General features: G+C 48.6%; 1 protein-coding gene across 1 annotated transcript in view; it reads left to right on the plus strand.

Moving 5' to 3' along the window:
* The window catches only part of YJEFN3 (YjeF N-terminal domain containing 3), a 33800-nt gene extending 21861 nt beyond the window's left edge, over nt 1-11939 (plus strand). The window contains 6 exon segments of the mRNA XM_020969438.2: nt 1418-1526; nt 4862-4874; nt 4877-4971; nt 6251-6364; nt 8082-8232; nt 11659-11939. Of these exon segments, the coding sequence (XP_020825097.1) occupies nt 1418-1526; nt 4862-4874; nt 4877-4971; nt 6251-6364; nt 8082-8232; nt 11659-11858 (682 nt within the window). The 3' untranslated portion in view covers nt 11859-11939.
* Nucleotides 11940-12989: the final 1050 nt, after the last annotated feature.

Below are 12989 nucleotides of genomic sequence, written 5' to 3' on the forward strand. Positions count from 1 at the left end.
GGCTGTGTCAGGTGAGGGAAAGGTCAAATTGACGGGATTTGACAACAAATTAGAAATAGGGGGTGAGAGATCCTTTGAGGATGACATCTAAATTATGAACCTGGATACCTGAGGGGATGGCAGTATGCTCTAGAGTGAAAAGAAAGGAAGGAAGAGGGTTTGGAGGTGGTGGTGTAGATAATGAGTTCAGTTTTGAACGTGTTAAGTCCAAGATGTCATTGGGATGTATCCAGATCAAGAGGTCCAAGCATTGGAGATGCCAGCCTGGAAGTTGAGAGGTCAGGGCTGGATAAACTAATCTGAGAATCATCAGCATCGAGATGATAATTGAACCAAGGGAGCTGATGAGATCACCCATTGAAATAGTATAGAGGGAAAAGAGAAGAGGGCCCAGGACAGAGCCCTGTGGGACACCTACCATTAGCAGTGACTTGATGAAGATCTAGTGAAAGAAACTGAGAAGGACTGGTCAGATAAGTAGAATAACCAGGATAGAGATAACAACACAAAAAGCTAGAAGACAGAATCAAGGAGAAGGTGATCTTGCCAGTGTCAGAGGCTGCAGAGAGGCCAAGAAAGATGAGGATTGAGAAAAGGCTATTAGATCTGGCAATTCATATGATCAGTGGTAACTTTGGAAAGAGCAATTTCGGTTGAATGTTGAGGTCAGAAGTCATAATGTAGAGCTTTGAGAAGTGAGAGAAAACAAAATGGGAGCGCCTACTACAGACAGGCTTCTCAAGGAATTTAGCCATGAAAAGGAGAGATAGGCGATGATCCCTAGTGCGGATGCCCTATTTGGTAATTTAGGCGATGATCCCTAGTGCGGATGCCCTATTTGGTAATTACCTTTTCTTCTGAGGCTTGGCTTAACTCTTTGCATTGTTTTGATGCATTTGTCCTATAACATCGTTTGTTTTAGTTATTTCTGTGACATGTTGTGCTATTTCTGCTGTAGCCTTGGCTGTCCGTACTGTCTTAGCAAAGAGCAGGACGTGTTTCAGGGCACTTGGTGTGTTAGCCTTTATATGATCATGAAGTTGATGAAGGCCAGAGACTGGGTTTTATCTGAATTTTATGTATTTCTTGACGCTTTGCTCTGTGCCCTGCACACATTAGGTGCTTATTAATCAGTCAATAAGCCATTTATTTAGCACCTACTATATGCTAGGTACTTTGACAGGTTCTGGGGATACTAAGAGAAAAGTAAAACTGTCTTTGCTTTCTAAGTGTTGACACTTTATCAGGGGACACAACACGGACATATGTAAGTATACACACGGACACATGTCAGCATATACATGGATATATATAAGTATACACATGGACATGTAAGTATACACAATAAACATTTGCTGAATTGAATTATTTCCCTGGTTGACTCTCCATCTGTCTGTGTCTGCTCCCTGGCTCCCAGCAAGGTGGAGGCTGTTGCCATGGAGAAGGAGCTCATTGAAGACTATCGGTTTGGGCGGCAGCAGCTGGCAGAGATGTGTGGGTATGCTTGTGCTGTGGCTGTGACCAAGGTAAAGTCCTTGCCTATGCCTTCCTCCTTCCCCCTGGAACCTCAAAGGGTTCATACTCTTGGGTCATGGGGTAGCTTCCCCCTTTCTATCAGTTCTTGGCCAGGTTCTGCCTTCTGATTGGGAGGTGATAGCCATGGTTTGGGGATCCCAGGCCTAGGAGACACTATCTTATCTTTCAGGGTTTCCCCCTCCCTAATGGGGCCCTGTGTGGACCCATGTCCTCTTTAACCACCTCCTGTTCTTCCCAGGGTAGGTCCTTAAAATAACCTCCTTTCCTTTCCCCACTACAAAAGCTTTAGGTTGAGAAGACTAAGGCCCTTCTGCTCTGGAGCATCCACTGCCTTCTTTCCACCCAGCAGGAGCTCCTGGAGTCAGAAGAGCCAAGGATAGGCCTGGTCAGAGGGAGTGGGGCAATGAGGAGAGGTTGAAAAACTGCTTCCTCTTCAGGCAGGAGAGGGCCTGGCTAGGTGGGGACATGGCTAAGACTGAGGGCTATGCTAGCAGGAAGGTTCACAAGGAACCAGGAGCTTTCCCTCTAAAACCTGAGCATATGAAAGCTGTGTCCAGAAGGGGTTGAAGGAGGAGTACTCAGTCACAACTAGGGGAGTCCCACATCTTTTGGCAGGGAGCACAAGAGTCAGAAGGGGCCTGGCCCTGACCTGGGAACCAGAAGATGTGGGTTCTAATCCTGCCTTTGCTACAGGCTTGCTATATGACCACGAGGAAATAATTTCTTCCTTCTGTACCTTGATTTTCTCCACAAAACTCTATGATCTATAAGGTCTCTTTAAGCCCTGACATTCTGTGTTCTAAGTTCCCTCTCAGGTCTGACATTCTGTGTTCTAAGGGCCCTCCCAGCTCTGACATTCTGTGTTCTAAGTTCCCTCCCAGCTCTGACATTCTCTGCTCTAAGGTCTCTCCCAGTTCTGACATTCTGTGATCTAAGGTCCCTCCCAGCTCTGACATTCTGTTCTAAGTTCCCTCCCAGCTCTGACATTCTGTTCTAGGTTCCCTCCCAGCTCTGACATTCTGTGTTCTAAGGGCCCTATCGGTTCTGACATCCTGTGTTCTAAGTTCCCTCCCAGCTCTGACATTCTGTGTTCTAAGTTCCCTCCCAGCTCTGACATTCTGTGTTCTAAGGGCCCTCTCGGTTCTGACATTCTGTGTTCTAAGGGCCCTCCTAGCTCTGACATTCTGTGTTCTAAGGTCCCTCCCAGCTCTGACATTCTGTTCTAAGTTCTCTCCTAGCTCTGACATTCTGTGTTCTATTCTGTTCTAGTATATTCTAATGACTTTTGCACCTTGCCCATGTTCTAAGGGAAGAGCGTGTCCAACAGCCTGTTCTGATTGCGTTTACCAGCTACACAGGCTTTCGGGTGCCAGACTCCTTGATTGATGGCCCTTGGGTATGGAAAAAAGACCAGATTCCACAAGGCCCGGCAAACAAGCTTAAGATAAATAAACGTTCACTGAGGCTTGAATTGAAAAGGCAAGGCCTGTTCCTTTTGTGGCTTGGCAGGAGGCCCTTACCCACAGCTAGGAGAGAATAATAGCATGGGCGTACACAGTAAGTGTGGTTAGGAATAGGCCACCCCTCACCATGCCCTGGGGTTCCTGGGTATAAGCAGAGCATCAGTTGCCGTGAGGGATGGGTTAGGGGTGGATAGGTACTTAGGTCCTTCATCTCCAGGCTGTCCCCCCATGTCAGGGAGGAAGCTGCTTTTGGATGTGGCTAGAGGAGTGTTAGGAAAGCCTCTACCCAAGAGTGTCTCCTCCTTCGGACTACAGGGATTAACATCTGTCTCTGAAAGTTCCCTGTGAGGAGGCACTGCTATTCCTTGGAGGGGACCTTAGCAACTCCCTTTTCCCTTCTCTGTTCCTCTCCTCTCCCCCCATCTCCAACTTGGATTACAAACTCATAGAATGTCAGAGTTAGAAGGAACTGGCTTGAGATCATAGAATGCCAGAGTTGGAAAGGCTCTTCGAGTAACTAGTAATAATAGTCTGTATAGCATTTTAAGGTTGGCAAAATACTATACACACATATAAATAAAACAGCTAGGGACTGTTATTATCCCCATTTTACATATGACAAACTGAGGCTTTGAGTGCTCATATGACTTATCCAAGATTTCTCAGCCAGGAAGTATTGGAGACTAGAGTTGAGCCCAGGTCTCAGGGTCAGAGAACCTGGGGTTGAGTCCCAGCTCTGATACTTACTGGTTATTTGACCTTGGGTGAGTCACTTCCCTGTTCTGGGCCTCAGTTTCCCTATCTATAAAATCCTAGGTGACCTCTGAAGCTCTTCCCAGCTCTACCATTCTATAATCCAAGCAGCCATGCACCCCATGGAAGTTCAAGGATGATGATGGTGATAGCAATAATTAATAATAATCATAATAATATTAGTTCAAATAGGATTTGAAACTGAGGAGAGCCAATGGCATCTCTAAGTCCCATCTCTCCCTAAGTAGATGGGGAAACTGAGATCCAGAGTGGGAAATGATTTGTCCAAGGTCACATAGACAGTTAATGTCAGAGCCAGAAATGGAACCCAACTCTCCTAGCTCTTGGTCATGAGTTGACCTGAGGAAGGGTTCTAGAGTGACTGTTTTCCCCACCTGACTGCCCTAAGGTTTCCCTTCTTTCTGTCCCTGGCCCTCCATGCCTTGCTTCTCCCCATTGTACAGATGGAGAGAGTGAGTCCCAGAGATCATAGAATCATAGATTAAAACCAGAAGGACCTACGAGGTGAATGGGTCTAGTTCCTTCATTTTGTAGGTGAGGAGACAGAGGCCCAGAGAGGTTATGACCTGCCATACATCACACAGCCAGGCAGTGTCTAAAGCAGAATTTGGACCACTGCCATATTCACACCACCATGCTTCCTTAGGTGACTCTTTCAGAGTCATACAGCAGGGTAGCAATAAAAGCAAAGCTAGAACCTGGGTCTCCAGGCATTTCCTCAGTTCCTCCTGTCCTAGGACTGTGATTCATAAACATGGTCCTGAGAACTGGGGAGGAGTACAGCAAACTCGGGATGGACTGCTGTTGGACACAAAGACATCTTTGAAGGGGTGGGATGTTTGGGCATGGATCTACTTCCTAAAGATCTCCTGAGAAATAGGATAGCTGTCCCCAGGGGGACACAGGGAAGTACAGATGCTACCTCACTGGGTGACCTTGAGAGAGTGTCCTCCTTTCTATGGACCTCAGTTTCCTCCATCTGTACAATGGAGAAGGTGAAGGGAGGCAGGCAAGCATGAAAGGTTGGGGAAGAGAGGAGGACTGTGGGTCCCTGAAGGTTCATCAGTACTCTGTCACCCCTTCTCCAGGTGTTTCCTGTGGCAGCCTTTCCCGGAAGCAACGTACCGTACTGGTAGTGTGTGGACCTGAGCAGAATGGGGCCATCGGACTGGTGTGTGCTCGACATCTTCGAGTATTCGTAGGTATCAGTGCTGCTGGGAAACTTCCTTAGGGCCCCCAACGTTATTTCCCTGGGAATTCCTATGACCACCTGGTGTCATCTTGTCGGGGCCCATTCGGAACCTTCCAATCATCCCCCCAGAGGTCCCCTTTAAAACTCCCCCTCCCCTTATTCCTTGTGACTCTCCTAGGAATGGCACAAGTCTGGGAGGGCTAGGCATACATTAGATGATAGAGTCCAAAGAGGTCTTGATGTGGGAGAACAATGGGCCAAATGCAAGATAAATGTAAAATTCTACACTCAGGTTCAAAGAATCAATTTCACAAGCATAGGATGCAGGAGGCCGGACTACAACACAGATTCTTTGGGAAAAGCCTTACAAATGACAGTAGGCGGTGACCTCGATACGAGTCGACAATGTAATATGGTGGCCCCCAAACCTAAAACTAATGTAGAGAGCAGCGTGGTATCCAGAATTAGGGAGGCGAGAGTCTTGTCGTGCTCTGCCTTGGCCAGACATCTGGAATATTATGTTCAATTCTGGCTGTTGACTTTTAGAGAAAATATTGATGAACTGGAACACATCCTGAAGAGGGAGTGATGAGGGCCGCACCGTAAAAGGATCAGATGAAGGAGCTGGGAATGCTGAGTAAAGAGAAGAGGAGGCGGGGAGAACCTGAGAGATGGCTTCAAGGGTGGGAAGGGTGGTCTTGTGGAGGAAGCTTTGTTCAGCTTGGCCCTGGGGGATCAAACAAAGGGCCAAGGGAGGAAGTTACAAAGAGGCAGAGACATAAAGCAAAACTTTTTTTTTTTTTTGTGAGGCAGTTGGGGTTAAGTGCCTTGCCCAGAGTCACACAGCTAGTGACTGTTATGTGTCTGAGGTCAGATTTGAACTCGGGTCCTCCTGACTCCAGGGCCGGTGCTCTATCCACCGTGCCACCTAGCTGCCCCCATAAAGCAAAACTTTTAACAGAGCTGTCCAAAAGTCTGCTGTGAAAGGTGGTGAGTTCTCTGCCCCTGGATCTCTTTGGGCTGAGGCTTGATGACCGGTTTTGGGGAGATGCCTTTTAAGGTGGTGGTTGAGCTAGAGGATGTCTGAGGGTCCTTCTGACACTTAACCGGCTGTAATTCCCCAGTGTCACATCCTGTGGACCCACCCTCCCTATTTACACACTAGCCTCCTCTGCCCTTCCTAGAGTCCCTGCCAAGTGTGGGGATGACGCAGAGGGCCTGTGGTCAGCTCCCTAACCTCCAGATTCTCCTCAGGGGCTTGACTCCCCTCGCCTTCTCCCCTCAGGAGTACGAGCCAACCATCTTCTACCCCAAACGCTCTTCAGACTCGCTGTCCAAGGACTTCACCACACAGTGTGAGAAGATGGACATCCCCTTTCTTTCCTACCTCCCTACCGAGGTCAGTCCTCAGGTGGTCCCTGCTGAGGGGCAGGACAAGGAGTGGTCTTCCTTGGTAGGCCCTTAGAAAAGCTGCCTGGTCCTTAGGGGGCCTGTGCTTTCGGTATGACTGCTCTGGAGGTGGGCTGAGGTGGGAGGGGCTGGTTCAAGCTGGGCAACGATCTCACCCGATTTGGGTAGAGGAGTATGGGGGGTGTCTCCCTGCCTGTTCCCAGCCTATGGTGGGGGTGTGAGGATGGCTCAGCAGGCCAGGGTCAGCTTTCCAGTCCCCCTCCATTCTAGGCCAGAATCCAGGACAGAGGGAGGGGAAGATGTACACTTCATCCATCATCTATGACATGCCACACGGGCCCCAGGGCGGGGGGAGGACAGTGCTCTCCGGGGCCCTGGGCTGCAGTCTCAGTGGTGACGACTGGGAAAGGCATTACTGAATCACATTTCCTCTCTGCGTTCCTCTGGCGGCCTCTGGCATGTGACCTCAGAGCACCGGCCACCTCAGGGGCACAGACACCCACAGCCACGCCTGGCGCCCACCACAGACAGGAGGGGGATGGCAGGACAGGGCATGACAGAGGGAGGGCCAGACACCATGGGATGGCTGGAGAAGCCTTGAGGATATGCTAAGCTGGCCTATTCCTGAGGGTCTCCTCCCATCCCTGTCCCCTGGGAACCTCCTCAGCTACCTTTCAGTGATGGACTGACTTCCTAGGGTGGCAGGCCAGAGGGGAGATGGCTCCTTGTGGTACTTCTTGATCGCTGGAGGTGTAGGAAACCACCCTGTGAGTGTCAGCTGGGTGGGAATTCTTCAGTGGGCAGGGGCCACTTTAACTTGCCTGGATCCTGTTAGGATCACCCATCCCTGAGGCGGAAAAGCTGACCCCCCCACTCTGGGATGGGAGGCCCTAACAACATGCAGGCAGCTTCCAGTGGTCCCTGCCCCAGAGGGGAGGGCGGCTTCCTACTCTCACCCCCTTCCCACTTCTCCATATGACTGGGGCCTGGTTACTCTTGGTTCTCACCCCAGCCTTCTGTGAATTCCTGACTGTTTCCTTTCTCTGAGTTTATGAGTTTGCCCATCTTTGTGGAATCACTGAACTTTGCTGAAGAGGTGGGGTCTAGGAGGAACTGGTGGGTTCTCCCAACTTTCCTTTCTGGGATTGAGAGGGTAGATTGGGTGTGCACAGGGTTTGCTAGGTGGTTTTTTTTTTTGATGGGGGTGAAAGGAGTGGAGGCATAATTTTATATATGAGGGTGTCTCTATTTACAAATGCAGAGATTTGCACACATGGAGGGGTGGGGTGAATACGGGGGGATATGCATTCTTGGAGGTAGACTGGCATTCAGATGGTGGAGGTACACATGCATGTTTGTGATATGTAAGCATGTGTGCACAGCTGTGTGTGAGCTGGCAATCTCATCAGTGCACATGTAGGGGCAGGCAGACGCTCTGGGAAGTGGAGAGAAAGAGGAACCCAGGTGTGGCCCTTGTCTAGCTCCTTCCTTCTCTTCGCTCCCCAAGGGGCCAGAGCCCTTGGGGGCAGTCTAGGGAGAGAGGGACCAAAGAAGAAGGACCTGTAGCCATTAGGACATATACTCCCCATAATAGTACAGGGATTATGAGTTTCTCCTTTCCATGGATGCTAGATACATCATCCCTATTCTCCTTCTTTCCCTGGGCTGGGGAAAATCTACCTTGGTTTGACCACCCCGTCCTGCAGGTCCAGCTGATCAATGATGCCTACAGCCTGGTGATTGATGCCATCCTGGGGCCTGGTGCAGAGCCTGGGGAGGCCAAGGAGCCATGCACCAGCATCCTCACCACCCTGAAGCTGGTCAAGATCCCCATTGTCAGCCTGGACATCCCCTCAGGCAAGGACTTGCAGGGGACAGATCCCAGAACTATGGTGTCATGGGCATCAGTAGGCAATGGCTAGGAGTGTGTGTGTGTGTTTGTGTGTGGTGAGAGATGGAAATTGGGTAGGTAGACCATAGAGGAGCTTAATACACTGGGCCTGGCTCTAGGTTGAAGCTCTGTCCCGGGCTAAGCCCTGACCCCAGCCTTCTGCCGAGCTGTGGCTCTGGTAGGGGATGGCTATGTGAGGATATGTGTGAAAGCTCTCTGAGGGGCCCAGCTGTAGACACTCCTGTGCTTCAGGCTGGTGCTAACCCTCTTGGCATCCCTCAAGCAGAGGTAGAGGGAGGGGAAGATGACATCCGCCCCCTGCAGGTGCCCAGGCCCAAAAGGATAAACACGTGCCCGCCCGCTAGTGGGCCTCGGCTGGCCCGGCTCAACCAGGAGACATGATGTAACTGAGCAAACACCCTGCTGGCCGGGCTGCCGCCTCGGCCCCGTCTGCTAGAGCCATTAGGCAGGAATCTAGTAAGGGGGAGAACAAACAGCCCCTGTCCCAGATGGAAAGGGGAAAATTCCCACCAGGATAAATGTACCAAGAGGCCAGGGCTAGAGCAGGCCAGGCAGTGCCCATGGCGTATGTGTGGGAGGGGACCCATCTTGTCTCCCTTCCCCACTCCATGGTCTTTCCTTTGGCACTGAGCTATCACTCAGGAGTAGAGAAGATGGACCACAGAGATGTCATGAACATGAGCTGGTGGTCAGACCTCATGAGGCACTTCCTAATGAAGAAAGGGACTATTTTGTGTTGCCCAGAGAGACTGCAAGGCTTCTTCCCTAGGGATTCCTAAAGGTGAAATGGGAGTGAAAAGAGCTGGGTCCTAGTCCTGGAGGCATCATGGTAGAATGTAAAGAGTGCTTGCTGTATATGGACTCAGAGGATTCAGGTTCAAATCCTGACTCTTCCGATGACCACCTGTATGATCTTGGGTGAGCCATCGGCTCTTCTTGCTCAGTTTTCTCAACTTTAAAATGAGGAAATTGGGCCCAAGGATTTCTGAGGTTCCTTCTGTCTCTAAATCCATGACCCTGTGATTCTCTGCCACTGATTTTGGTGACTTTGAGCAAGCCACCTCTCTTTTCTGGGCCTCAGTTTCCCCATGATCTCTATAGGATCTCCAAGTCCCTTCCAGCTCTGACAGTCTATAAGATGTCTACTCCCCAACCCCTCAGAGAACATGATGGAATATGTCCTGGGTGCAGACTCCCTACTAGAGTCCAATGAGCCCCTTTTCAGCCTGTGATGCCCTGTACCTTCTAGGGGAATAGCTCTCTTAATCTTGTACTAATCTGTGCATGTGTCAATGGTGGGAGGCCAGAACAGAGCCTAGGGCCCCTTCTCCATCTAGAGAAAGAGCCAGTCATTTAATCTCTTTGAGCCTCAGTCTCTTCATTTGTAAAATGGGGATAGTAATGTTGATGGTACCTACTTCATAGAGATGTTGTGAGGTTCAAATGACAGTATGTGGGCGAAGCGTTTTGCAGACTTTAAAGTGATATATGTATATATGTGAGTGTGTATCTGTCTGTCTATCTATCTATCTATCTATCTATCTATCTATCTATCTATCTATCTATCTATCTTTCCATGTCAGTGATTATTAGGAGGTGCAGCCTCCCTGGGACTTTTCTAAGACTGCCTCTGGCTTAGGGGCCAGCCCTTTTAATGCTTCTAATGTGAGGCAGGCTAAGACCAGGTCAGGAGGGGAGGGCTGCAGGGAGCAAGCCCAGAAAGGGAGGCTTGGGGGCAGGTAGAACCATTAAGGACCCCTCACATTCCACCATCTCCGTGCAATCCAAGACATACTTCCTCTGTTGCCTCCATCAGAGGGAACAGCACCAAGAATTGTGTTGGAATCTGGAGCCCAACCAGTGGGGGTTTTGTTTTCATACAGTATTTTATTTTATTTTATTTTAAAATTGTTGTTTATTATACCACTATCCTTTCCAAATACTACCCCCACTACCAGCTGCTTCGCAACAAAGAAAAACTATTAAGCGAGAAAAACTGACCCAGAGACTGCAACAGTTTGAACCTATAGCCCCAGACTTCTTGATGAGAAAAGCCATGTCTAACCAGTTGCTTTTCTTAAATTTTAAAGTGCTTTATTCATAATATTTTCTTTGTAAAAATCACTCTCAATGCCCAGTGACTCTTTGTTCCCCTGCAGAACTCCTCTCATTTAACACATACACACACATACACATACACACACACAAACAGACATATACCTATATATGTTTTCAAAGTGTTTTATATACATGATCTCATTTGATTCAGCTCGGGGACATCGTGAGATATGGGCTCTGATCAGCCTTTTACAAATGAGGAAACTGAGACTTCAGGCTATTAAGTGGCTTGTCCAGTGTCAAATAGCTAATAAGTGTCTGACCCCAACTGCAATTCTCTGTCCACTAGCAAAATAAACCAATACCTTGGCCATGTCTGGAAATGTATGTTTCTTTCTGTCCCAGTAGTTTCTTACCTCTTTGCCAAGAGGCAGAAAATACACTTCTCTATTAGTCCTTTGAAGCCACAGTTGGTCATTCTATTGATCAGAGTACTTTCTAAGTTGTTTTCCTTTACATTATTGGGGGTCACTGTGTAAATTGTTCTCCTGGTTCTGATTACTTCACTCTGTATCAGTTCATACAAGTCTTCTCAAGTTTCTCTGAATTCTTTTTTTTTCTTACAGTGCAGTAATTATCCGTTATATTCATATACCACAGTTTGTTCAGCCAGTTTCCCATTGATGGGTACCCACTTTTCTTTTAGTTCTTTGCTATTACAAAATGTGCTGTTATGAAAATTGCATATATGGGCCTTTCCTCTCTGCTTTTGACTTCCTTGAAGTCTATGCCTCTTGGCAGTAATGTTGTGTCAGGGGGTATGCAGAGCTTAGTGATATTAAAAACAAAGTATAATTCCAAATTGTTTTCCAGAATCTCCCATTTGTTTCTAGGTGAGGCTTATCTGGAAAAAGCTGGACCTTGAAGGTGTCCTATGGTGCTAGGAGATCCTTCTCAGTGAGTGATGGTCTTGAAGCCTTGGTTGACCCAGGAAACCTTTTTTTTTTTAAAGGATTTTAGAATGTCAGAGCCGAAATGCACCTTAGTTGGGGACCTCTTCTCCAATCCCCTTATCTGACAGATGGGGAGACTGAGGCCCCAGAGAAGGGAAATGATTTGCCCAAGGGCATAGAGCTGACCAGTGGTTAACTGAGACTAAAAATCTAGGTCACTTGATTCTCAAGCTAGGCTTCCTCTGTATAGCCTACTGAACTCTCTGGTGTAGGTGGGAGCCTCTGGGGAGCTGGGGTGGGGTTTGTCAAGCCTTGGAACAACTCATCTCTCTTCCCCTTTGCTCTTTCCTCCTGAAACAGGATGGGACGTGGAGATGGGCAGTGAAGATGGCATCAGCCCCGAGGTGCTGGTGTCCCTGGCTGCCCCCAAGAAATGTGCTGGTCGGTTTTCAGGGAAGTACCACTTTGTGGCGGGACGCTTTGTCCCTGATGACGTGCAGAAGAAATTTCACCTGAATCTGCCTGGCTACCCGGGCACAGAGTGTGTGGTGGCTCTTTAATGAGCCTGGGGAGCAAAGGGAATCCTTGGGCCTCTCCCACTCCCTAAAAAAATAAACATTAATCATTTCAGACCCATCATACTTCAAGGGAATCTTTCTTGCCCAAGAGGACACCTGAGGGATAGAACAAGATGGATTAGGACACAAAGAAAGACCTTCTGAATGCAAAGACTCTTTGGAATTGGCTTGGGGTTGCCCTGAGATGGACAGGGTCATAAAGAACCCAGGTTGCTTTGGTAGCTCAGAAGTAGGTGGTTAGTGAATATACGGACCATTTTCTCATTCCCAGGAGAAGGCTGGACTGAAGGGAGAACTATATCCTTGCCCCTCCCCAGCTAGGATAGAGCTGAAAGAGAGTGGGTCAGATATACCTTATAAGGCCAGGTTGATAATTATCTGGAAGCCATGGCTAAAGCATTCAAAGGAGATGATCCTCTAATGTGCTTGCGAGCGCACACACACACACACACACACACACACACACACACACACACACACACATGGCAAAAAAAAAAGAAAAAAAAGCTACCTTTGCTGGAGTCAGAAGGCTGCTCCAACTGCCTAGTCCCTCCCCACCAGCCCCCCACTGACATATGGCCCTGTGGCTCAGAGCTCCTGGACAGTTCTGGAAGCTTCGAAGCTGAGCAGGAGAAGAGCAGAGGTGTCTTGTGTACAGGGTCCTGCCCTCCTATATAAGAGCCTTCCATCCTCTAGTGTTTCCAGGTTCCCAAAGTGATTTGCTCACAATTCTGGAATTTAGTGCAATAATTATGATCTCCATTTTACACATGAGTGAGAGAAGGGAATGACTTGCCCTGGGTCAGTGGAAGAGCCTGGAGGCTGCCTGGAGAACTCCCCAGGCCACATATTTTAGGGCAGCTCCCCTTATTTCCAAGGAGGAACTCTTTCACTCTCCTTTATCCCTGCTAAAAGTGTTAAGTTGCACGTATTTGACACAGTGTAAAAGGGCTCTCTCCTTACAACAAGCCATCCTGCAATGCCTTTGGCCCAGTCCTATGACTTCTCTGTAGGAAACTCCCAGTGTGGAACTTCCATCCACAGGTACAGATTGGCAATTGTCTGTGATTTACTGTCTTTGAGGGCTTGTCCACACTCACACAGCTTACTGGC

This window comes from Phascolarctos cinereus, unplaced genomic scaffold (assembly GCF_003287225.1).
Source record: "Phascolarctos cinereus isolate Bilbo 61053 unplaced genomic scaffold, phaCin_HiC Scaffold_4;HRSCAF=312, whole genome shotgun sequence".
NCBI lineage: Eukaryota > Metazoa > Chordata > Mammalia > Diprotodontia > Phascolarctidae > Phascolarctos > Phascolarctos cinereus.